The sequence below is a fragment of the Nansenia antarctica genome (assembly GCF_963989245.1).
Source record: "Nansenia antarctica genome assembly, chromosome: 3".
Classification (NCBI taxonomy): Eukaryota; Metazoa; Chordata; class Actinopteri; order Argentiniformes; family Microstomatidae; genus Nansenia; species Nansenia antarctica.
Genome location: NC_137688.1, coordinates 23,822,111 through 23,844,738, shown reverse-complemented (window position 1 = coordinate 23,844,738; position 22,628 = coordinate 23,822,111). Strand labels below are relative to the sequence as shown.

General features: G+C 44.6%; 2 protein-coding genes across 3 annotated transcripts in view; both read right to left on the bottom strand.

The window, feature by feature from the left end:
* The window catches only part of uvssa (UV-stimulated scaffold protein A), a 29,616-nt gene extending 16,035 nt beyond the window's left edge, over nucleotides 1-13,581 (bottom strand). Inside the window, exons 1-7 of one of the 2 annotated variants that reach the window (XM_080525426.1) lie at nucleotides 13,555-13,581; nucleotides 11,931-12,053; nucleotides 11,472-11,802; nucleotides 10,656-10,776; nucleotides 10,084-10,461; nucleotides 9,189-9,298; nucleotides 8,881-9,009 (exon numbers count right to left, since the gene is read on the bottom strand). In XM_080525426.1, the coding sequence (XP_080381552.1) occupies nucleotides 8,881-9,009; nucleotides 9,189-9,298; nucleotides 10,084-10,461; nucleotides 10,656-10,776; nucleotides 11,472-11,802; nucleotides 11,931-12,040 (1,179 nt within the window). In that variant the 5' untranslated portion in view covers nucleotides 12,041-12,053; nucleotides 13,555-13,581. Of the gene's footprint in view, nucleotides 1-8,880; nucleotides 9,010-9,188; nucleotides 9,299-10,083; nucleotides 10,462-10,655; nucleotides 10,777-11,471; nucleotides 11,803-11,930; nucleotides 12,054-12,846; nucleotides 12,910-13,554 lie in introns of those variants that run through there. The other variant, XM_080525425.1, reaches the window with a different exon arrangement.
* Nucleotides 13,582-20,920: 7,339 nt separating this feature from the next.
* On the bottom strand, nucleotides 20,921-22,266 carry LOC308153911 (uncharacterized protein; the record flags this gene model as incomplete). Its single annotated transcript, XM_080527095.1, has 1 exon — nucleotides 20,921-22,266. The coding sequence occupies one exon, from the start codon at nucleotides 22,264-22,266 to the stop codon at nucleotides 20,989-20,991; it is 1,278 nt and encodes a 425-aa protein (XP_080383221.1). The 3' UTR covers nucleotides 20,921-20,988.
* Between the last annotated feature and the right edge of the window lie 362 nt (nucleotides 22,267-22,628).

Genomic DNA, 22,628 nt, shown 5'->3' with positions numbered 1-22,628 from the left:
TACGAGGAAAAGTTCAGGAAAGTTCCCCAAGAAGATAAACATTTTTTTTTTTTTTTACTAAACTACAGCAATGTATTACTGGGACTAATCCTGAATGGTCTATGCCTTCAGTGCACCTGCTACAACAGCAAATACAGCAAAATTCCTGAATTATTTTTATTTTATTAAGTTATACATCTATGATAAATACAAATACTTAACCATTTCAATTACAATATCATGCATTAGTTTATTTCAAGAAATGGGGGGGTGTTTCACGCATGCTACAATTGAATTACACTACTTTCTTTTTTTTCCCACTTAGGCTAATTACAATTCAGCAGAGGAGTCCATATGTGCATCTCATAGACAGAGGCAGGCAATCAGGCAATTCCGAGAGGATATTAGCCAATGCAAAGGACTTGGTGTGTGTGTGTGTGTGTGTGTGTGTGTGTGTGTGTGTGTGTGTGTGTGTGTGTGTGTGTGTGCGTGCGTGTGTGTGTGCGTGCGCAGATGGGCATTGAAACATCCAGGGTGAACTCTATTGATCGGCCGTGTCAGAACCTCCCCCCCCCCCCCCCCCCCCCCCCCCTCAGTGGTGAAAGGTGTGGATAATGAGGGAGCGGTTAAATAGCCACCGCTTACGGGGGGGAAAAAACACACTTCAGCAAGAGGCTAAAGTGCTCCCGCGCCCTCCCATATATTTTGTATGGTCTAATTAACTCTGTAAGCAATCTCAATTACTTTGCGCCCTGGGAAGCGCCCGCCCCAGCGCACTCCTTAAGTAAGTCTGTTATCCTTTTAAAAAATGATCTTAGGAGGCAGCCTCGGACAACTGAACTCTCGACTTCATTTGTCTTTTGGCAAGTTTGATGGCTATGCATTTAAAAACCCATTCAATCTTATAAACTAAAAATTAAATGTACTCAGCTGTGATGGTCCTGCGCGCATCTGCTATTTATATGCTAATATCCCCCCTCTCACTGGAAGGTCTTGCAAATTATTACACCAAACCAATAACTCAGGTGTATGGGCCTGCCTGGAGCGGCGGCGGCCGCGGGGAATGGAATTAAACGCCGCGAGTCGGGAGGAGGACACAGTCAAGCCTGCTGGAGGTGAAAAACCCTTAAAGTTGTTCTCCCATTGTCTCGGCAGACAACTTAATGTCCCTTCTTGGCCAGGCGTGCCTTTAAGACAGCACTGTCTCAGAACACACACGAACACACACCCACACCCACACACACCCACACACCCACACACCCACACACACACAAGCAACTAGAGGCCATCTCCACAGCAATGAGTACTATATTACATTATGCATTACTTGCGGAGGGAAACTGTGTAGGGTGAATATTGTGTGCCTTTAATGCGAGTAAGCCTCTAAATGCATTTACTTTTTCTTTACATGTCAAAATATAGGCTAGGCCTACGCTCCCAAATGTGTCTCGGCCATCTCAGAAAGACTTCACGTCGCATGGTGATACGTTCATGAATATTTTCCACCGCGCGCATATCATTTGATTGGTTCTGTGGTCAAGAGCCCATGTCCAAGTAGTGTGTGTGGTATTTTCTGCTGCAGCGTTTGATCAAAAGAGGCTCTGTCAAAAAGTAATGAGGTGAGGAGAGACCCCATTCTGTAAATAAGACTCAACGGAAGAGAGGGGCCATGACATGAGGATAAACAGAGGGCGACAGAGGGATGGTTTTGGGGATGGGGGGGGGACCATTACCAGCCAATGGTAATGGCGCCTATCCCAGGCCACTAGTGTCGAGGGGATTCACTAATGACAATGCTGACTCTCTGGGTCCCGCGGGGTCCGTCCTTCCGTCCCCCCCCCAGGGGACCTCATCCTGAAGGGGACCGCTGGGTCACATGACAGATTAAGTTATGTCTCCATCCTTCCAAACGACACTGTCAGCTTCCCAATGTCTTTATCCTGAAGAGAGGACAGGGCCTGGCTGGGAGCATGGGGGCGCAATCACGGGAGAATGAGACCATTACTTAGCTTATCTGATGGACAGATCTGAACTACGCCTGGGATGAATGGACGCCGAAAATCATTCTCAATTCACATTAAATAGTCTCAACGTCATAATGATATTCGAGATCTAACAACAGTTACTCCTTTACTGATCTGAGGATGAGTGATTGTCTGCTTGTATTAACTGGGCAAAAAAATCTGTGTGGGTCTCTCTGAAGAACCAGACAAGGTCTGCCAAGCCTATCCCATAGCGCTCTCTATCTCCCCCAGGATGTAGTAGCGTTTGGCTACGCTAGCTACATTAATACCAGTCAGTCTGTAGATCCTGTATACACCATTCGTGATCAGGGGAGGATGAGGAACAGGCAGGGGGGATAGGAGTCCCTCTTGTTTATCTCTCGTTTCCCCAATGAGGAAAAAACACAAAGACACATCAATTATGGCTCTTCCCTGCTGCCCTGATAAGATGCCTTATCTGGGGTAAACAATGCAATATTCCTCACCCCTAGCTGCATGTTAAATGTGCTGCTGTTTTGGGAGGGGGGGGGGGGGTGAGAAGGGGGCTGAAAAGGTGCCTAATTTACAAATCCGTCCTTCTTTACAAGAAACCTTCGGTGACCAATAATTAAAGGTGCTTAAGGAGATGGAGATCCAGCTGGATGTGCTGGTCTGCTCGTGTCAGACAAAGACACCGTTTTCATTTATCAGATGGATGCCAGGAGAGAAGGATACAGGCTGGGAGAGAGAGGAGGATACTGATGGAGGTGGTAGAGGAGGGATACTGACGGAGGTGGTAGAGGAGGGTACTGATGGAGGTGGTAGAGGGATACTGATGGAGGTGGTGGAGGAGGATACTGATGGAGGTGGTAGAGGAGGGATACTGATGGAGGTGGTGGAGGAGGGATACTGATGGAGGTGGTGGAGGAGGGATACTGATGGAGGTGGTGGAGGAGGATACTGATGGAGGTGGTGGAGGAGGATACTGATGGAGGTGGTAGAGGAGGATACTGATGGAGGTGGTGGAGGAGGATACTGATGGAGGTGGTGGAGGAGGGATACTGATGGAGGTGGTAGAGGAGGATACTGATGGAGGTGGTAGAGGAGGATACTGATGGAGGTGGTGGAGGAGGATACTGATGGAGGTGGTAGAGGAGGATACTGATGGAGGTGGTGGAGGAGGACACTGATGGAGGTGGTGGAGGAGGACACTGATGGAGGTGGTAGAGGAGGAGGATACTGATGGAGGTGGTGGAGGAGGATACTGATGGAGGTGGTAGAGGAGGATACTGATGGAGGTGGTAGAGGAGGATACTGATGGAGGTGGTGGAGGAGGACACTGATGGAGGTGGTGGAGGAGGATACTGATGGAGGTGGTAGAGGAGGAGGATACTGATGGAGGTGGTGGAGGAGGATACTGATGGAGGTGGTGGAGGAGGACACTGATGGAGGTGGTGGAGGAGGACACTGATGGAGGTGGTGGAGGAGGATACTGATGGAGGTGGTAGAGGAGGATACTGATGGAGGTGGTGGAGGAGGATACTGATGGAGGTGGTAGAGGAGGACACTGATGGAGGTGGTAGAGGAGGATACTGATGGAGGTGGTGGAGGAGGATACTGATGGAGGTGGTAGAGGAGGAGGATACTGATGGAGGTGGTGGAGGAGGATACTGATGGAGGTGGTAGAGGAGGATACTGATGGAGGTGGTGGAGGAGGATACTGATGGAGGTGGTGGAGGAGGACACTGATGGAGGTGGTAGAGGAGGATACTGATGGAGGTGGTGGAGGAGGATACTGATGGAGGTGGTGGAGGAGGATACTGATGGAGGTGGTAGAGGAGGATAGTGATGGAGGTGGTAGAGGAGGATACTGATGGAGGTGGAGGAGGATACTGATGGAGGTGGTGGAGGATGGATACTGATGGAGGTGGTGGAGGAGGATACTGATGGAGGTGGAGGAGGATACTGATGGAGGTGGTGGAGGAGGATACTGATGGAGGTGGTGGAGGAGGAGGATACTGATGGAGGTGGTGGAGGAGGATACTGATGGAGGTGGTGGAGGAGGATACTGATGGAGGTGGTGGAGGAGGATACTGATGGAGGTGGTGGAGGAGGATACTGATGGAGGTGGTGGAGGAGGATACTGATGGAGGTGGTAGAGGAGGACACTGATGGAGGTGGTAGAGGAGGATACTGATGGAGGTGGTGGAGGAGGATACTGATGGAGGTGGTGGAGGAGGATACTGATGGAGGTGGTGGAGGAGGATACTGATGGAGGTGGTAGAGGAGGATACTGATGGAGGTGGTGGAGGAGGATACTGATGGAGGTGGTGGAGGAGGATACTGATGGAGGTGGAGGAGGAGGATACTGATGGAGGTGGTAGAGGAGGATACTGATGGAGGTGGTGGAGGAGGATACTGATGGAGGTGGTGGAGGAGGACACTGATGGAGGTGGTAGAGGAGGATACTGATGGAGGTGGAGGAGGAGGATACTGATGGAGGTGGTAGAGGAGGATACTGATGGAGGTGGTGGAGGAGGATACTGATGGAGGTGGTGGAGGAGGGATACTGATGGAGGTGGTAGAGGAGGATACTGATGGAGGTGGAGGAGGAGGATACTGATGGAGGTGGTAGAGGAGGATACTGATGGAGGTGGTGGAGGAGGATACTGATGGAGGTGGTGGAGGAGGATACTGATGGAGGTGGTAGAGGAGGATACTGATGGAGGTGGTGGAGGAGGGATACTGATGGAGGTGGTAGAGGAGGATACTGATGGAGGTGGTAGAGGAGGATACTGATGGAGGTGGTAGAGGAGGATACTGATGGAGGTGGTGGAGGAGGACACTGATGGAGGTGGTGGAGGAGGGATACAGATGGAGGTGGTAGAGGAGGGATACTGATGGAGGTGGTAGAGGAGGGATACTGATGGAGGTGGTGGAGGAGGATACTGATGGAGGTGGTGGAGGAGGATACTGATGGAGGTGGTGGAGGAGGATACTGATGGAGGTGGTAGAGGAGGAGACTGATGGAGGTGGTGGAGGAGGGATACTGATGGAGGTGGTGGAGGAGGATACTGATGGAGGTGGTAGAGGAGGATACTGATGGAGGTGGTGGAGGAGGATACTGATGGAGGTGGTAGAGGAGGATACTGATGGAGGTGGTAGAGGAGGATACTGATGGAGGTGGTAATTACAAACATTTAAATCCTTCCAATAGAAAAGCAACAACTAATTAGTTACAAATTGAACCATTGTGCAAATACATCAGTGTGCAAATAGTAGACCAGTGGTTGACCAACAGTTGGCATACCAATGGTAGACTGACAATCAAACCGGACATTCTTCAGCCATTTGAGCTAAATATAAAGCTTGGTAAAGGAGTGTAAAGATTGTGAAAGGGAAACGGTAGATGCCAGAGGAGTAGGGAAGTGGTTGACAGGGGAGCAGGACGATAGTGGCAACTTCGGAAAGAGGAAAAGGGTGGCAAAGTAGCAGAGTTGATGGCTTGCCAACAGCCAGATCCCTGTGCCACCAGTGGACTGACTCAGGGCCGGTTGCTGGTGTCGGCTTGCGATGGTGGTCCTATCTTTGACCAATCAGCTGCTAGCTGCTGGCAGTGTGACAACAGACCACTGTTTGTGGTGTAGGCTTGTCGCTGTTGGGCCATCGTAAAGTCGACGTGCAAGATTCTGCCATGCTGACAGCTTTTGCAGATAGAGGACTGCTGACTCTGCCAACAATGGGCCACTCAGGGGCCACCACAAGCTTGCTAGCTGGGATCCCTTGATCCTTGCCTTCGTGCCAGGTTGTGTAAAAATGCCAAAACATTCATCTGGTGCAAAACTATGTCTCTCTCTGCTATACTCTCTGTCCCTCTTTGATATTTTCTCTTTTATTATTCCCCCTTTCCTACCTGTTATGGCTCTATTTTGTGGCTTTTGGATTTGTCTGATTTGTCAGGTCCTGTCTTCATTTGTTTAACCAAAACATGCCACAAGACCTAGAATCGCCTCACTGTTATAAGCTAACGTTATTTTTTTTCTGAGTGGGACAGTCCCACTCATATTTTTCATTTTTTTATTGACAGTTACAGTGAAGATTTAGACAGGAAGGATGGGTGAGAGAGAGAGGAGGGATGACATGCAGGATATGTCCCCGGCCGGAATCAAACCGGGACCCTGCGGTTACATGGTCAGTGCTTAACCCGCTACGCCACCTAAGCGCCCCAAGCTAACTTTTTTTGATAATTTCAAAAAAAAAACTTGATTAACTTCGCAAGGAAAATGTCCAGAAATTTACCGGAAAGTTTCAGACATTTTGCATCCCTATGTAGAGGGGTACTAATGGAGGTGGTAGAGGGATACTGATGCAGGTGGTACAGGGGGCAGAATAATAATATAGAGGGTACTCTATGTGCATTTGTCCTTGTAACTTAAAAGAAACGTCTTACGCTTAAATTCCACTGACAGTGTCACCTCAGAGGTGCGTGTGCGTGGTGGAACTGCTGCTGCACTTTCTGTCGCGTCTCCCCTACTGGGAGTGTTTCTACTGCGGAGCTGCTACAGCCAGCCTTATCTTTGTACATTGAATTTGCCTTTGATAATGGCCGTCAATAATGTAATGTTTAATTTCACTTCATCATAAATTGTTCTGGGTTCAGTCTCTGCTGTCATCCATCCTTAATGAGCGGTTCGGAATGTGAAACGGTCATAAGCAGAAAGCAGTCACATCATTTGTTTAATTGTTAAACTACATGTTGATCATGAAGAAGATAGACTGTCTAGGACAACGTATTATCGAGTTATTTTTTATGTAACGTAACATTACATAAATCGTTTAGATTAGGTTAGAAGAACGCACCTCGTCTTTGAAAGTCGGGTTTCACAGTCAAGTTTTGGGTTCATTAAAATGTCTCCCTCAAACTGATTTGATGCACAGCCCGCAGTTTTGTTAGTTGTGCACTCTACCTCTCTTTCTCCTTCTCATGCTGTCCCAATTTCCCCCTCTTTCACTTTCATTAACTTCATTAACACCAGAAAAATACTGCCCTTCACTTGATGTTCTTTTAACTAATTAATATAATATAATTATAGCCTAATTATAGCTTACGTGCCTATAATTATAGCCTACGTTTAATACGGCTTTTAATTTGAAACAGATAGCAAAAGTGTTGATAAAAAGAAATACATATTTACAGATGAAGACATTGAAACTGTAGTGTATGTTGCTGATTCAGGCTCATTTCAGGCGGGCGGCAAGCGGAGAAAATAGGCGAGGGTCAGACTCTCTAGATGGTGTGCTGCGGCCTCTCGCACACGCTGTATGGCTGCTCTAACCCGTTAACATGGGCACCGAAATTAAACTCACACGCGTCGCTGAGGTTAACGCAGCCAGTAAAATGTAGCAGTTAGATTCCATTCAGAACAGCATCCTCAACCAAATGTTACCAATTGTACATAATACGCTTAAAACAAGCCTACTGTGCCTCCTACAACGGTTCCTCTCAGATGTGGTTATGAAAGTGTAACTGTAAAACACACAGAATTCAAACATCATGGGATCGTTTCATTCATTGCTACGCATCGAGTGAGATCTCATCAGTCTAGGGAAGGTAATGACACAAAAGGCAGGCGACAGAATGTACAAGCTGAAACTAAACAATATTCAAGTGGGCTATTACGGGTCGAAATTGTTCTGGTCATTTGTTTATTTCTTCACTTCCATGTAAGTGTTCTTCCCTCCCAGTGGAGTGAGAAGCTGCTAAAACTACCGTCTTGACCTTTTTTTTTGTGGTATTTTGCAATTTTCTTCCCCAATCAGTGCCGAGTTTATTGAGTCGAAAAAGCAATCCTATCCGTGTCACGGCCGTGATAAAGGGAATAAAGTAATGGAATGCTTTTAAGGGTAAAAAGGAAAAACTAATTATGATAAAGGACTTTAAGTTGTTGCTTTATCACACAGCAATGGCTTTTTGCATTGAGAATGGCGAGCCTGACAGTGATAAAACCTTTACAGGGAGCAGTACGGCGCTTTGTCACTGTCACTCCGCCGCTCGGTGCGCTCCACTCTCTCTGCCCAGTTAAAAACGGATATCAGGTGTCATAATGATGAGTCTCATAACTGCTGTATATGCGTAGGATTCCGTTCCAAAGAGAGAGGGAGGGAGGGAGTGGGTCTCTCTATTAGCAGCCATAGACGTGCCGCAGTTCTTTCTTTCTTTCTCTCTCTCTCTCTCGCTGTGCTAATCTTGTCTGATGCATTACATCTCAGCCTCACTATAATACCTCGCGCAAATATCTGACTGGTAATTTTTTTCATTACTCCTATGGTTCCTCAATTTCCATCCCCTGAAACAATTTAAAATGAAATACATGAGCTGAACATTAGGGTTAAATTGAAGGGATTTCTGCCTTCAACTGGTAATAAACTCTGATATGGCCCTGATCTTCTTTCATTTAATTGAATCAGTAAGTGTGGGAACAGTGGGTTAGAACTCTGACTCTGAATATAACCAGGTTTAAGTGAAGTAGATAGGGATGTGTTTGTATGAAAGCATGACAGTGGTTGCACCCTGTTTATGCTATCAAATGTCAGTAGTATTTCAAACAATCTGCTTGTACTATCTATAGAGACGACTGGTTACTGGTTTCGAAACGCGGATGTTTTTCTTTTCAAATGGTCATCTCAAGAACAATACACCATACTGACAGTCACCCCTTCTTCTACTTTTGTGATAAGCAGCAAACCAGCAAATATATTGCTAATAAGTTGTTTAATGCTGCCCTCTTCTGGTGAAGACCTGCAACGAAGGCTGTGAGGCGGTATGAAGACTCTGGACAGCAACATGGCTGTGAGGCGATATGAAGACCCTGGACAGCAACATGGATGAGTGCAGATGGGCAGAATGAATACTACTCACCACTCTGCGATGTCTGGCCTTGTAGTGGATGTTCAGATCCTTGTGTTTCTCCAGTGATGTCTCCAGAGACTTCTTTAGGTCTATGGCTCGCTTGAGGAGAGGCTCTTGCCCACCAGCCCTGGTGTAAACCTGTGGAGGGACATTTCAATGCTTTATAAAGGGCAAATACTTAATTGAGACTACTCTGAGACTGACTTTTCAGGACAGCTGTTTGTTTTGCGATTATTTGAATGGCAAGTCTAGCGTGCTTGACTCATGAGAGAGCGGCTGTGGAGATTCAATTCATTAAGAAGCCTACAGAGCCTCACCTGGACCCAGGACTGGACAGCAGGCAGGTGTTTGTTGCTGATGAGTTTGTGGAGATCTTTTACCATATTCACCACTGCCTCATTGTCCTCCGTCTCCTTCACCTTCAAATCTGTGGGGGGATTGGGGAAAAACACGGATGACTGAAAAGTCATAAAACAATATTTTTTACTGATTGCATGACCTTTTGGGCATGTCTGTCTAGAGAAGAGATCTGGGTCAAATACATAGTGCACTTGATTTAATTGGAAAACAGTAAACTGAGTTTTACACAGCTTGCACAGCTCAAGTAGGCTATTCAACCCAGGTCAGCTATTAATTAATTGTCCAAGTTAAACTCATGTGATCCAGATACAGTAGTCAGTGATTAACTGACTCTTGTAGTTGTCATAAGTAGGCCTAATGGCTGGTACACACACATAAAGATAACCTTGGCCTCGGGGCAGACGATCCTAAATATTAAAAGTGTCCTCTTGTGTGTGGGCGAAACTGACAACTCGAGAGTCCAATTGTGACGTGGAATGGAATGTAGCCAATCAAGAAGCGGGTGACTGACAGGTCTTCTTCTTTTCGTTCTTCTGAACTTTATTTGCCCTGTCGCACATGGCTGCCTCGTACAGGTCAGTCAGGGTACTACTACCCTGATAACGCAAGATTTCTGGCTTGGGAGACGAGACTCTAGACTGTCGTAGGACAGATCTTTATGTATGTGGTGTGCTGTATTGGGAATATCGGGGCACACCACACACAATATGATCAAAACTGTTCAATCGATGATTTTTTTATCATGTGTGGGATCTCTTTCAGATAGAAAATCTGTTAAGATTTTGAAAATCTTTGTGTGTGTACCAGGCTAAACTGTCATAAGTCTTGTTTGTCACTTGTGTAAGTACACACCTGTAGAGAGGTTCAGATCCAGACTGTATTTGTGTGATATGAGGCCTGCATTGCGTATAAAAAGGTTCTCATCAGGAACCTCCTCCATATCACTCTCTTCCTCACTAGACTCCTCCCCCTCCTCCTCATCAGCTGCCTTTTTCTTCCTCTTCTTTGCCTCTGGTTCCTCTGCTACCTTCTCATCATCCAGGACTTGGCTACAACAAGGCTGCTCATTTACGTCACTGGAAGGGGCGGCTTTCTCATGTGTGGATGTGGCAGACAGGGTTGAATCATTGGCTGGTGTTGGGCTTTCTTCAAGATCCACTAGCTCAGGCACGAGCAATCGCATGCAGGTGTCCATCTCTGTAAGGCAGTCCTCGATCTCCTGAGAGGAATCTAATAAGAAGCAACATTGACGCTGTAAAGAGTTGCACAGAAGCTACTCGGCAAAGATTAGAACCAAAATATTCAATAGTAAAAGTAATAATTAAGGATATCTTAATATTGTCTATGACTTTGAGGGTCACTGACAAATAATCGTGTATCGTAAAGCTTAGATATGTCCAGGTGTTTAGTGGTAAGTTGTGCACCTTCCATTTCCATGGTGGCCTTTTCAACCTTCTCTTTATAAATCCTGTCCATTCTTTTCTGCCTCTCCTCCTCTCGTTTCCTCTCAGCTAATGTTCTGGCCTGAATATCATGGAAGTCCACCTGGAAGAAGCACAAACAGAAAAAAGGAAACATTGAACAAGAGCAGACTAAGCACTTGCGTTTGGTTAAGGAGCTTGGGGGACATGCAATTATTTCACATGAATCCAAGCATATCTCATGAAAGTCCTCCTGCATAACAGGTCCCCTGACCCCATAGGGACTTCCAAGAAAAATACAGGTTGAATGTACAGAATATTTGTCTGACTAGTGTAATGGATTGTGGCATTTCACAATGCTCTATACTGAATCTTGTATTGTATGTATGCAAGGTCTATTCATTTTCACACAGAGTGTAACAGTGTAGTATTTCCTGTGGGATTGTTGAGAGTCTGGCTGTCCTGTTTATGAACACAGAGCCCTGGTTGAGGGCCTTGTGTTCATGGACAGTGATGGAGTACAGACTTGTTATCAATGTTGTGACTATGTTGACAAATGTACAATGTGAAAGTTGTGTGGCAGTCTTTGAACGCTTCCCATTGTGAAGTTGATTTGACTGTCCCAACATGAGTTGTGAAAGATAATTTTCTTTAATAAATGTTATACCTAGATTTAAAGCGAGTTCCTATCTTGAGTCTCATTATTAATCTACAACACTAGTTATTATACAAAACATTGGTCATTCGCTCTTCGGTGGTACAACATGTACTCTTTACATTTACCTTTGATGCAAACAAAATGAGAATTGTCACGCTTACCTTTTTCACCTGCTTGAGAAAATGGTAACCTAAGGCCAGTTTTTTGTAGGCTGCTCCATAGGCGGCCTGCCAAGCCTGCACTGTTTGGATGGCCAGTGTCTTCAGCTTTTTGGCCACTTCTTTGGGTGGAGGCAGAGGCAGATCAGAGTCTGTCTCGACGGTCAGGTCCAGAAAATCCTGGAAGTTGGTGACCAGTAGGACCCTGAAGTGGTGCGACCGGGTGAAGAGTTCACCCACCATCTGGAAGGCCGAGAGGCGGATCTCTGCGTGCTCCTGGCCAAGCTGCGTCATGATTAGGTGATAGAAGTGCTCGATGTAGTCGTTAGAAACTCTGTAATAGGAGACGAAATGGTGTTTGACAGGATTAGTTTTCATATGGTGAGGATTTATTTATTAAACCATAATGGAAATAAATAACCTGGAGTGGAAATAAAGTTGCTATATGACACCACTTCATACTTGCAGATCTTTTTCACTTCCTTCAGCTTCTCTTGATTGAGTTGTGGTTCCCCGGAGGTGGTCATCTCCTCCACTAGCTCAGACAGCTTATCTCGTTGTGCGATGTCCATACTCTTGCCTGCGCTGGGACACAATGGGCCAGTTTCAGACAAAGACAAGGCTTAAGACCATCTTCAATGAGAGATTTTACATTGAAAGTGTGATTTATTCCAGGACTAGACTGAAGCCTTATCTGTGAATCCGGCCCAAATAGTGTCACAATGCAGTCACATTAGTCATACAGTTGAAAATATAACTAGCAAGACTGACAGTGAGTGACACTATTGTAGTATCATAGCTAGCCAGCTACTAAGGCTAACACATAGTTACTGTTACAGTAAGTAGTATCTAGGAACTGAAGTGGTAATTCCAGTTAAAACCACAGCTGCCTCAGACTACGACTTTTAGGACCACAGATGGACAACAAATGGATGAAGTGGACTTTATGGCAATAGGCTAGGTGCATAATCTCCACTACTTCCTGAAAGGCACCTTGCATGAACATATCCTGTCTCACTCTATTGGTTTAATTGATTAATCAGCTGTGCGGTAAACTGTTGGAACACACAATAAATAGAGTGAGACAGGATATGTTCATGCAAGGTGCCTTTCAGGAAGTAGTGGAGATTGTGCACCTAGCCTATTGACACAGACTTGAGACATGACAGCACTGTAGCTTTTTCTTTTCCTTTTAATGTTTTTCTTTTGGTTGTTTTTGTTGATGTTGAATTATTGTTCTTATTGTTGAATAAAAATAAAATTGCAAAACAACAACAACAACAGCTGCCTAATAAAAGGTAGTATTGGCAGTCTGAATGACACTTATAATCATGTAAACAAAGGCGAGAAAGCTAACGTTAGCTAGCTAGCAACATACCAAATCCAATGCAGAGCGTCCAAATATAATCGTAAAGAATCCTATGACGAGTGCGCTGTCATGTCCAAACACCATCATTCATATATAATGTGTTTGTGAGTATGAAACACATTTTCGAGCTGGCTATCTGCGTCTGCAGTCTAGCAAGATAGCTCTTCTCTTCTTTTGGCCACACATTTGGAGCTGCGCATGCGTCTGTCAAGCCAACCAACAACCGGTCAGAATTTTCCAAATAAAAGTTTTTTTTTCCTGGTGAAACCTTCTCTACTTTCAGATTTGTGGTTCATAGTTGAAATTCATTTTTTGGCTATATTTCAATACGTCAATTTGTTGCTATATTTAGGCTATTTGGAATGCCCAATTACAACGTATCTAGGCAAAGACTGAAGCTTCCGTTCTGGCCACAATACATGAGAGTAAATATAATATCCCAAATAATGCGAAATAACGTACATTTACCTGTCAGTTCATGTTATCATTACACTTACTGCAGACTTTTCTTCATAGAAACAACAACGTATACGCAGTTAGCATTGTTGACAAACATTCAAACGCCTTCTGTGTTTTGCGCAGAAAACTAGTCAAAAGACGAAGTTGAATAATGAACACATATTTACAACCAGCTGTTTGGTGATTTATTACATTAAAAAATAACTATGAAACAAACCACAAGTTAATCGGTCAGTGGTGATATTGGTAGAAAAGTACCATAGAGACTGCGCCAAGACTTGACCGCTTTTAGAATTCTTTGCCCGCTTTAGAACCGTTCCGACTTGGAAGTGTCCAGAGAAAAATGTGTCACTTCCCTTATTCAACTCGAAAGTCCCCGACAACACTTTCTATTGGCTTTTCAAACTATCACTCAAATAAGAGCCCACCCCTGTTTTATCGTTATCAAAATACAACAATGTCTTTTCTACAACAAATCGAAAACCGCAAACATTTCCCGTTTATAACTTTTTAACTCTAAAAAAAACATCAGTCACTCCAACGTTCTTTCATTTGGGTTTATTGGCAGTTAGCATCCAAACGTTAGTGGTGGATTACCTCCATGCTGTGCTGGAGTGTGGGACAGGGACAGGGAGGAACTAAATACGACCTGCCAGCCATGCAGGCCATGCCAGAAAAGCAAACAAAAAATTGGATACTACATCTTTGGATGCTCTATTCAATGATATCTTCAAATTAACTTCCTGGATCTCCTTCTCTCTGAGATTGTGGCTTAACTCCTTTTTAGCTTGGCCCTGAATTTTGATTTTGATTTGATTTATTGTGGAATTAAAAAGACAGTTTCCAAGGGATAAAAACACATGATCAAGCGCTTATTTCCATCATGGTCCCTGATTGAGGACAGGACAGACAGTTACCATAAAACAAATTTACAGAACATGATAAAAACCATAAAAACCAAACATATATAGTTACACTAATTCCCTGCACTCCCTACCTATGATGTGTTTCTACTCTGTCATTTCACTGGCTAGCCAGTTCTTTATTGCACGTTTAAAGCTTACCTCTCCCTCTAATCTTTTTAGGGCCACTGGAAGCTTGTTCCAATGTTAGGATATTACTTTCCAATGAATATGTTTCTAATACAATTGTGTGCACTTGAATCCATCATTAACTAATTGAATAAGTGACTGGCAAACATGGTCAGCAACTATTGAATGGGAGGGGATTTAGCTTTTTAAAGTGGCTTGTAATGGGGATAGAACCACAGATTTTCATAATATGACACTCTGAAAACCCTACAGCTACACCATGTCCTAACACCCCATTTCTAAAAACCACAATGCATACACCTGGGCCTAACAGCTTTAGGGTCTGGGCCAAAATCTCTCACTCTCATGCACTGTCTCCTCCACTGGATTTGAAAATCAAGGAAACAAAAATGTACTTTTCAATTCAGAACAAAATAACTCCTAACAGGGTAAAAAGTCCAACTCTTTGGATTCCCACAGATGTATCATTAGGAACTGCAGGGTTCAGACACCAATAGCAGGCTCCAGAGGCAAATACTAGAATACTAGAATCAATGCGCACATTGACGGCTCTGTTATGCCTGCACAAATGTTGTGACGGAAAACACCTGACTAACGCACCACAAAAACACCTGTCAAGCCAATTGTCTTACTAAAATACTTGTGGTGCCCTAAAATAGTGTGCCTATGTTTTAATTTCCAAACGGTGAAACTTATCTAAAAGAAGGAAACATAAGAGAATATAGAGCTAAAAGAGGACAACATGCTTCCTCATTCCAATACTTATGGATGGCATTTTAAGCGTCTTTGAGTGTCTAGAAAAGTGCTATATGAGTCTAATGTATTATTATTATTATTATTATTATTATTATTATTATTATTTCACGCAGTAAATTTGGAATTTCTTCATTCGGCCGACGTGAATGACGTTTCATTTCAGAACACGCCATAAACTGTATTGATAATACGTCACAGTAAAGCAGGTGAGATATTTCAGCGGGATTCGTTTATGAATTCACACATCAAACGGACATCGTGTTGATAAGGTGGGAAATAATTACGCCTCCTATATGGAAAATGACATGATTTTTTTTTTTAATTGAACATATAAATGAATCAACTTCATAAGTATATAGTCCTAATGAGCAGCAGTGGTTGTACAATTATGAGAACCACCAGCTAACTAAATGTCAATGCTTCGAGAAAACGTTGTGATAAGTTAAATAAAAGAATCACCTTTTTTCCTGTTGTAGTAGGGCATTTCAGACTATAGCCTATCAGTTAACTTCGAACTTCATGTCTGAGCCCAGCGCGTGGTGGTGTTGTGGACGCTCCAAGCCCACCAAACACGCTGGAAAAGAGATGGAATTTGAACACTCAAACAGGTTTGGAGCTTTAAAAAAAAAAGAAGAAAAAAATATGTATAGCTATATATAGGCCTACTGGTAAAATATGGGAATTGCAGTAGCATTCACTTCATCTAGCTTACTCCAAGGGGGCTTCACAGTAAGGCTAATATGATTATATTTTTTTGGTTGCCTAATTTTATGTTTATCCTGCCCTCCCATTCTCCTGTTTCACTTAGGCATAAGGACGCCCAGCCTAAAGCAGAGAAGCAGGCCCACGTTTTAACAGAGCCGACGGATGAGGGCAGGAGGGAGCCGGGCCCTGTCCACCTGGAGCGAGCCCTCTCCCACTGTTCCTTGTACGACCAGGGACGCTGTTGCCTTGACGACGAGGGACTCGGTTGCCAGGGGTGCATGGAACAGGGACACCTAGGCCACGACCTGACAGCCATGAGCCACGAGGCTCGCACCAGGAGGGAGGCCAGCCTCCGGACCGCCCTGGAGCTGGCTGTGAAGGGTAAGGAGGTCATAGCTTATAGTGTGTTGTTTCTTTACTACTATTAATTACTGGATTTGTACGACAAGGACTGTGGAACATTGTTGTTTTGTATGAAAGGAAGTCTTGGGCTATATTATAACAGCATAGAAAGTTCTTTAGTGCCAACATGATTTTCAAGGCCATAGTTTTCAGTACACATGATGACACTTGACCTACTTCACCAACGTGAGCGCAGGTGAAACAGCACTACAGCACAGTGGTATGTTCAGCTAATACTGCTGACACAAATTTAAAATGTCATTTTAAAGCTAAAAATAAAAATAGAGCTAAAAAAAAGAGCCCATAATGTTTCTCTGCAGGTGGGTTTTGTTGAGTTAATGTGCCATCATTAAAAGTTGCCAAAATCTGTTAAGATCACTGATGAAGGACTGTTATTTGCTTCTACATAACCTAAATGATGTTTATAAAATATGAAAGCTTTAACAACATAATTATAGCAAGGAGAATTGCATTCCCCACATAATAGGCTACCTCTTAAATAGTTCACAATTACAGTAGTGTAGGTGAATAAAATACAGCTGCACAATCTACTTTATTGAAAGTTCATACTGTAAGCTATGTTTTAACAACTATACAGTAAACATGTCCCCCACCAATGATGTAGCTCCCCTTGTGTGAAATTCAGACAATTATTCAAACGTATGACGGAAATGGAACGTAGGAGTAGGAACGTAGGAGTATAGGATATATGGTGCTTATTTGATTAATTACCAGTGTTGCTTTTTACAGCTTTGTGTATATTTGAAGGCAGTCCACAGATTTGAGAGTGGCTGTGAATGCAGCTATAGGAGTGTAGCCTAATGCAGTAGGCCTATAGCATAACTTAATACTGACACTTGGCCTATAGTATATCAATATGTTGCCGCAGGGTATGCTCATTAATCGTCACCAATTCATACAAGGACAACATTGTGGGGGATGTGATTACTGTACACTTGTTTATTGATCCATTTATGACATTGTATTTGTCAGGGAAAGTGTCTCTATGAATATGAATCAACATCTCAGTTTTCATCAATTCAAATGTGCCAGAGAAATGTTTCTGAATGTCCCCCATGTCATGTGATTTCAGTGAAGACTCAGTGTGAAACCGACATGGTTGCCATGGAGCAACTGAATGCTAGGGTCGGCACGGACGGGGCAGAGATGAGGCGCCGCGTCCGCGAGTGTTTCCAGTCGATGCGTAACACCCTGCTCAACAACGAGTCCGCGCTGTTGGCCCACCTGGACGGCCTGACCTCCAGCACCCAAGGCGCCGCCAGGGACTTCCTCCAAGACTCCGCCCCGCTCATGGCCTCCCTGACCGGGCTGGAGGTGATGTCTGAGAAGGCGCTCCTGGAGCCTGACTCGGTGGTGTTCCTCAGCGGGGCTCTGACCCAGTGGCTGCACAAGACCAAGGAGGGCGTCCGCCGTCCCGCCCCGTACCTACAGGAGGGGGAGCCCTTCAAGGCCGTGAAGATGACCTGAAGATGACCTTCTCATTGACCTGCAGATCAGCCTGGGGACTCACCTCACCTGGAAGAACGTAGAGACGGCAAGCGTCGCCTCCACAGTGCCCAGCTTCGACTGCATCTTGGAACGGTGTGACATGGTGCAGTTGGCATCGAGCCCAGGCTCGCCAGTCAAAGTCCTGATACCAGTGGAGCCCCCCCTGACACAGGAAGAACAGCTGATTCTGCCCGCTGGAGACAGCAGCCCCAGAGAGGAGAAACACCAGCTCCTCTTGCCCAGACCCCCGATCATCTATCAGCACCATATCGTGGGAGCCACTGTGGAGGTAGGCTACAGTCCCACCATGCACTGCAACACTGGAGTTTATTCATAAAACCCTGACTGCCAACAAACTTTTGGGTTTACATAATTAATGATTCATTATTACGGTCGTGTTCAATTGTGTTTCTGGTCTGTGTTGCAGATCTTCTGGATGGTTCCGATGGGCGAGGAGGTAGACAGCTTTGACATTCACTTCCAGGATGCTGATACCGTGGGGAAGGCCATGGGGGAGGCCATGGGGGAGGGTGTGATCGTGTGTGGGCTGGAGGCCTGTAACCTGCAGACCTCAGGGATGCTCCCAGACACCCACTACCTTTACCGAGTGCGCTCAGTCAACAGCCACGGCACTGGGGAGTGGAGCTCCTCCTATAGGGTGAGGCTGCTAATCTAAACGTCGATGTGGGTTTTAACAGCAGTCACTGTGCCACTGAGCCACTCTTCTATTCCTTTAACTTATTGTCTTATCTGTCATTCTGTCCAGGTCAACACTAAGCGCCAGAGATACGAGGCTACGGCACACGTGACACAGGAAGCGTAACTATTCATCCAGGAAGTGGAAGACAACACATCACATTCCCTTATTCCATATTTGTCTACTATAGGATGTGCCTTTTTCCCACATGGTGCTTTTCATTGCATTTATTAAACACAAAAAAGAATCATTACATAATGCCTCTTGTTCCTAAGTGAATCACTTTGTAAACGCTTCCTAATGGTTGTAATGACTATGTTTAATTGGTAGCGATCAGGGAATGGCATCCTTTTATTTAATTAATAAACTCTGTTTTGGAGTGTCTAACCAGACACGTGTTTGTTTGCATATGTTGTTACTGCCAGGGGGGTTCTAGGGGAGTGGACCCATTAATTTTGGCCTTTCTGTCTCTGGTGGCGGCCACTTTGAATGATACGTGCATGCAGAAAACAGATGTCGGAAACTGCAAGTCCGTCTTGGGGGGTTATATAATATACTGTAGGGTGGAAGTTGTTTGGAACGTCTAACTGAATTTTGCCGCGATGGCCGAAGACGGCAGATTTCCAACAAACATATGCCCTGCTCCTTTAAACAATTGTACTCTCTGGCACGGCTCTGCGCTCAAAGTAAACACTGGGAAATCCATGGCTAATCACCTCGAAAACAAACGACTTATTTGCATGGGCTAACGAGTCCTGTGTGACCCTCTCGTTATACACCATAAAACAATTACATCCCATTATCCCCTAGCCATGCACTAGGCCTACTACAGCACATTGGGCTCAAGGACATTGTAATCCTCTCATTCTAATTAAGAGACTGCTAAAAGTGCAGTGGCAGGAAGAATAATAGAAGTTATAAAAAATGAAGCTAAGGCTCTTAAGTCTCACGCATTTTTTAAATATTTTTTTATCCAATGTTAGGTGGCCGTCGTGGCCCCCTAGTGGTAGTGGCCCTAGGCTGCAGCCTAGGTAAGCCTATAATCTGCGCATGCTCAGGGCGCACTTTTTGCGCCCCGACGGGAAATAGGAGACAGCCAATTGGAGCGCTGCTACAGCTCACGTGTAAGCCAAAAGTATTTGCATTGCCATAGGGTCCCATTCGGCCGGCGTCCCGACTCGACCCTATGTATTTTCACAGTGAATTTTACACATACACAGACACAGATAAAATGTTTATTGTATTGGAGGATTTTTAATGAATGCTGATAGGCGCCGACAGAATATCAGCCGCATTTTATGAATAAACAATGTTTATTTAAAAAAATATTTTACAAGTAGCAACTAGGAAGTGGGGCTGCGTTGGAAGGTGGGGGCGGCGCCCTAGCGCCCTCTATTGGCCAGCCGCCACTGCCCACAGCCCTCCACAAGTGTGCAGGCTGAGGTGGGTCCTCCTGATCACTCACTTTTCACACAGGGAAGAGGGACAGGCAGTATGTTGAAGTCTTTGGTATCCAACTCTGGTCTTGGAAGCTGGTCCTCCTCTTTCAGTGTGGCTCTGTGTCCTCAAGGCGCACCAGGCGGGGACACTCCTGCTCACATTGCTGCTGCTCAGATGAAAACAGGCCCTCGTTCTCATCAGAAACAGTGAATGATAACTGATTAGGTTCTACTCTATGGAGCAGTATTGGGTTTCAAAATCATATCCAGCCACTTCCGTTCTCTTCTTTTGACCTGGAGATTTCATTCTGGTATAGTTTCCGATTACCTATATATGCATTTAATGACTGCAATTTCCACATTTTGTCTCTCTGACCCACCCTCTTTGAGTAGTTTGAAAAGCTTCCTTCCTGTGACCTGGGGTGGTCCAGTGGTCTAGCACTATGGTCTACAGTGCACACACATGCCCATGTCAGCAATCTCATCATGGGTTGAAATCTAGCCCATGCCCTCTCTACCTTATTCTTCTTACTTTCTTGTCTGTCTTCACTGTATCTGTCCAATAAAATGAAAAATATGAGTGGGACTGACCCACTCAGAATTTAAAAAATAAAATAAAATAAAAGCGTCCTTCCTGTATTGCTTCTTAAAAATGATCATTGACTTGTACAAGATGGGTAAGTGAATGTAAGATTTGCACCATGTGGCTAAACCTAACCCCAACCCTCCCAGGCCTTGAATTAGACCACTTCTAGAAGGGATAGAATAACACTAATCCTAGCCCTAACCCTAATTGATTTCAATAAAAAAAAAACATGCAATGGCATGCCATAGATAATAAAGAGGAATACTGTTTGAAATAACAACTTTAATCCAACATAGCAATAACAGACAGTGAGCCACGATGAGGCGACATTCATATTACAACTTCAGATATGTAGCTTTGTGCAAGTCTGTCTAAATAAGTAAATCGGCTTTTTAGAATATTCTATACAGCTCAACATAATTTATCACCAATTCAGTAATTTCATCTCCCTGCTTTGAGTTTTTTCATGTGGGTTTAGAGTTCCTTTGATGAAAACACCAGTCACAAGAATTTGCCCACTGAAAGTCACAGTAGTCAGTGAAAGGTTCACAATTGCGCAGTGTGACGCCTCACATGCTTCTTCAAGTATTCCCTTGAGCGGAAGGATTTTCCACATTGTTTGCAATAAAATGGTTCTTCCCCAGTGTGAAGACGCATATGTATCTTAAGCTTGCCACTCTGACTAAAAGATCTGTCACACTCTATGCACTTGAACGGTTTCTCCCCCGTGTGAGTCATAATATGTTGAGTCAGGTGGTATGCCTTATAAAAACACTTTTCACAATGTTTGCACTGATGTTTCTCCCCAGTGTGGATTTTCTGATGGCTATTCAAAATACCCACAGAGGTAAAGCATTTAACACAATGAGGGCACTTATATGGTTTCTCCCCTGAGTGAATACTCATATGCTGAGTCAGCAGTTTCACTCCACTAAAACATTTGCCACAATCGTTGCACTTAAACTCCCCAGTGTGAATCACCATATGTCTCTTACACTTTGCTTTCTGACTAAAACATTTGCCACACACGAAGCACTTAAATGGTTTCTCCTGTGTGTGAACAAATGCTGTCATATGTTGAGTCAGGTGGCATAACCTCTGAAAAGTCTTTCCACATTGCTCGCACTTCCATGACCGCGTTGTCTTTGATTTCAGTGGCTTTAACCGTGACAGTTGTCCTCCACCCTCCTCCCCAGTCTGTAGACATTCACTGATTTCACTCTGAGCAGCAATACAATGCTGATTTACTGCAGAGAGGGGCATAAAGTCAAATGGGTTTAATACTCCATCATTCCCCCCAAGCTCTGTTTTAATCTGCTGATCTGTAATGGTGGGTAAAGAATCCCTCTCTTTGTCCTCCACAGCCCTCCACAGAGGTGAGTCCTCCTGATCACACTCACTTTTCACACAGAGAAGGGGGACAGTTAGGATGTGAAAGTCTTTCGTATCTGGCTCTAAAGGGACAGTTAGTATGTTCAAGTCTTTCGTGTCTGACTCTAGTGTTGGAAGCTGGTCCTCCTCTGTGGGTTCTGCCAGGCGGGGACACTCCTGCTCGCATCGCTGCTGCTCAGGTGAACACAGGCCCACGTCCTCATCAGACACTGGGAGGATGGGGGAGAACTGGCAGTGATCTACTCTGTGTAATTTAATATCGGGTTTCAGAACCATATGAAGCAACTCCCGTAGACGTCCGTTCTCCTCCTCTGACCGGGAGATGTCTTCCTGGTATTCAATCAGCGTTGTTTTGATTGCCGCGAATATCTCCGCAGCAGCCGCTGTCAATCGTTCAGTAAGATACACATTTAATAACTGAAATTTCGACATTTCTGAAGAAATTAACTACCGGTTCGCAATTGTACGACGTTAACTATCAAACCACCATGGCGACGTAAACAGAATGTTTAAAGCCTCTTCAACTCTAGTATTTCCTGTGCAGAGACAGAGTATGGTTTACTCTCTCTCGCCGCCTGTTGTGTTGGAGGAGTACTGCGTTCTGTTTTCGAAAAACCATGTATACAGAAAATAACTGGCTTTATAAGATGTTTTTCCAACCTCGCTTCATCTCTTGTACACATCTCGGACACACAAATAATTGAGTCATGATTATATAAAACAGGATTCAACTTACTTACACTCTTTGCTTATGTTAACCCCTTCAGGCCTGAATTATTTCTAGCCATAGGAAA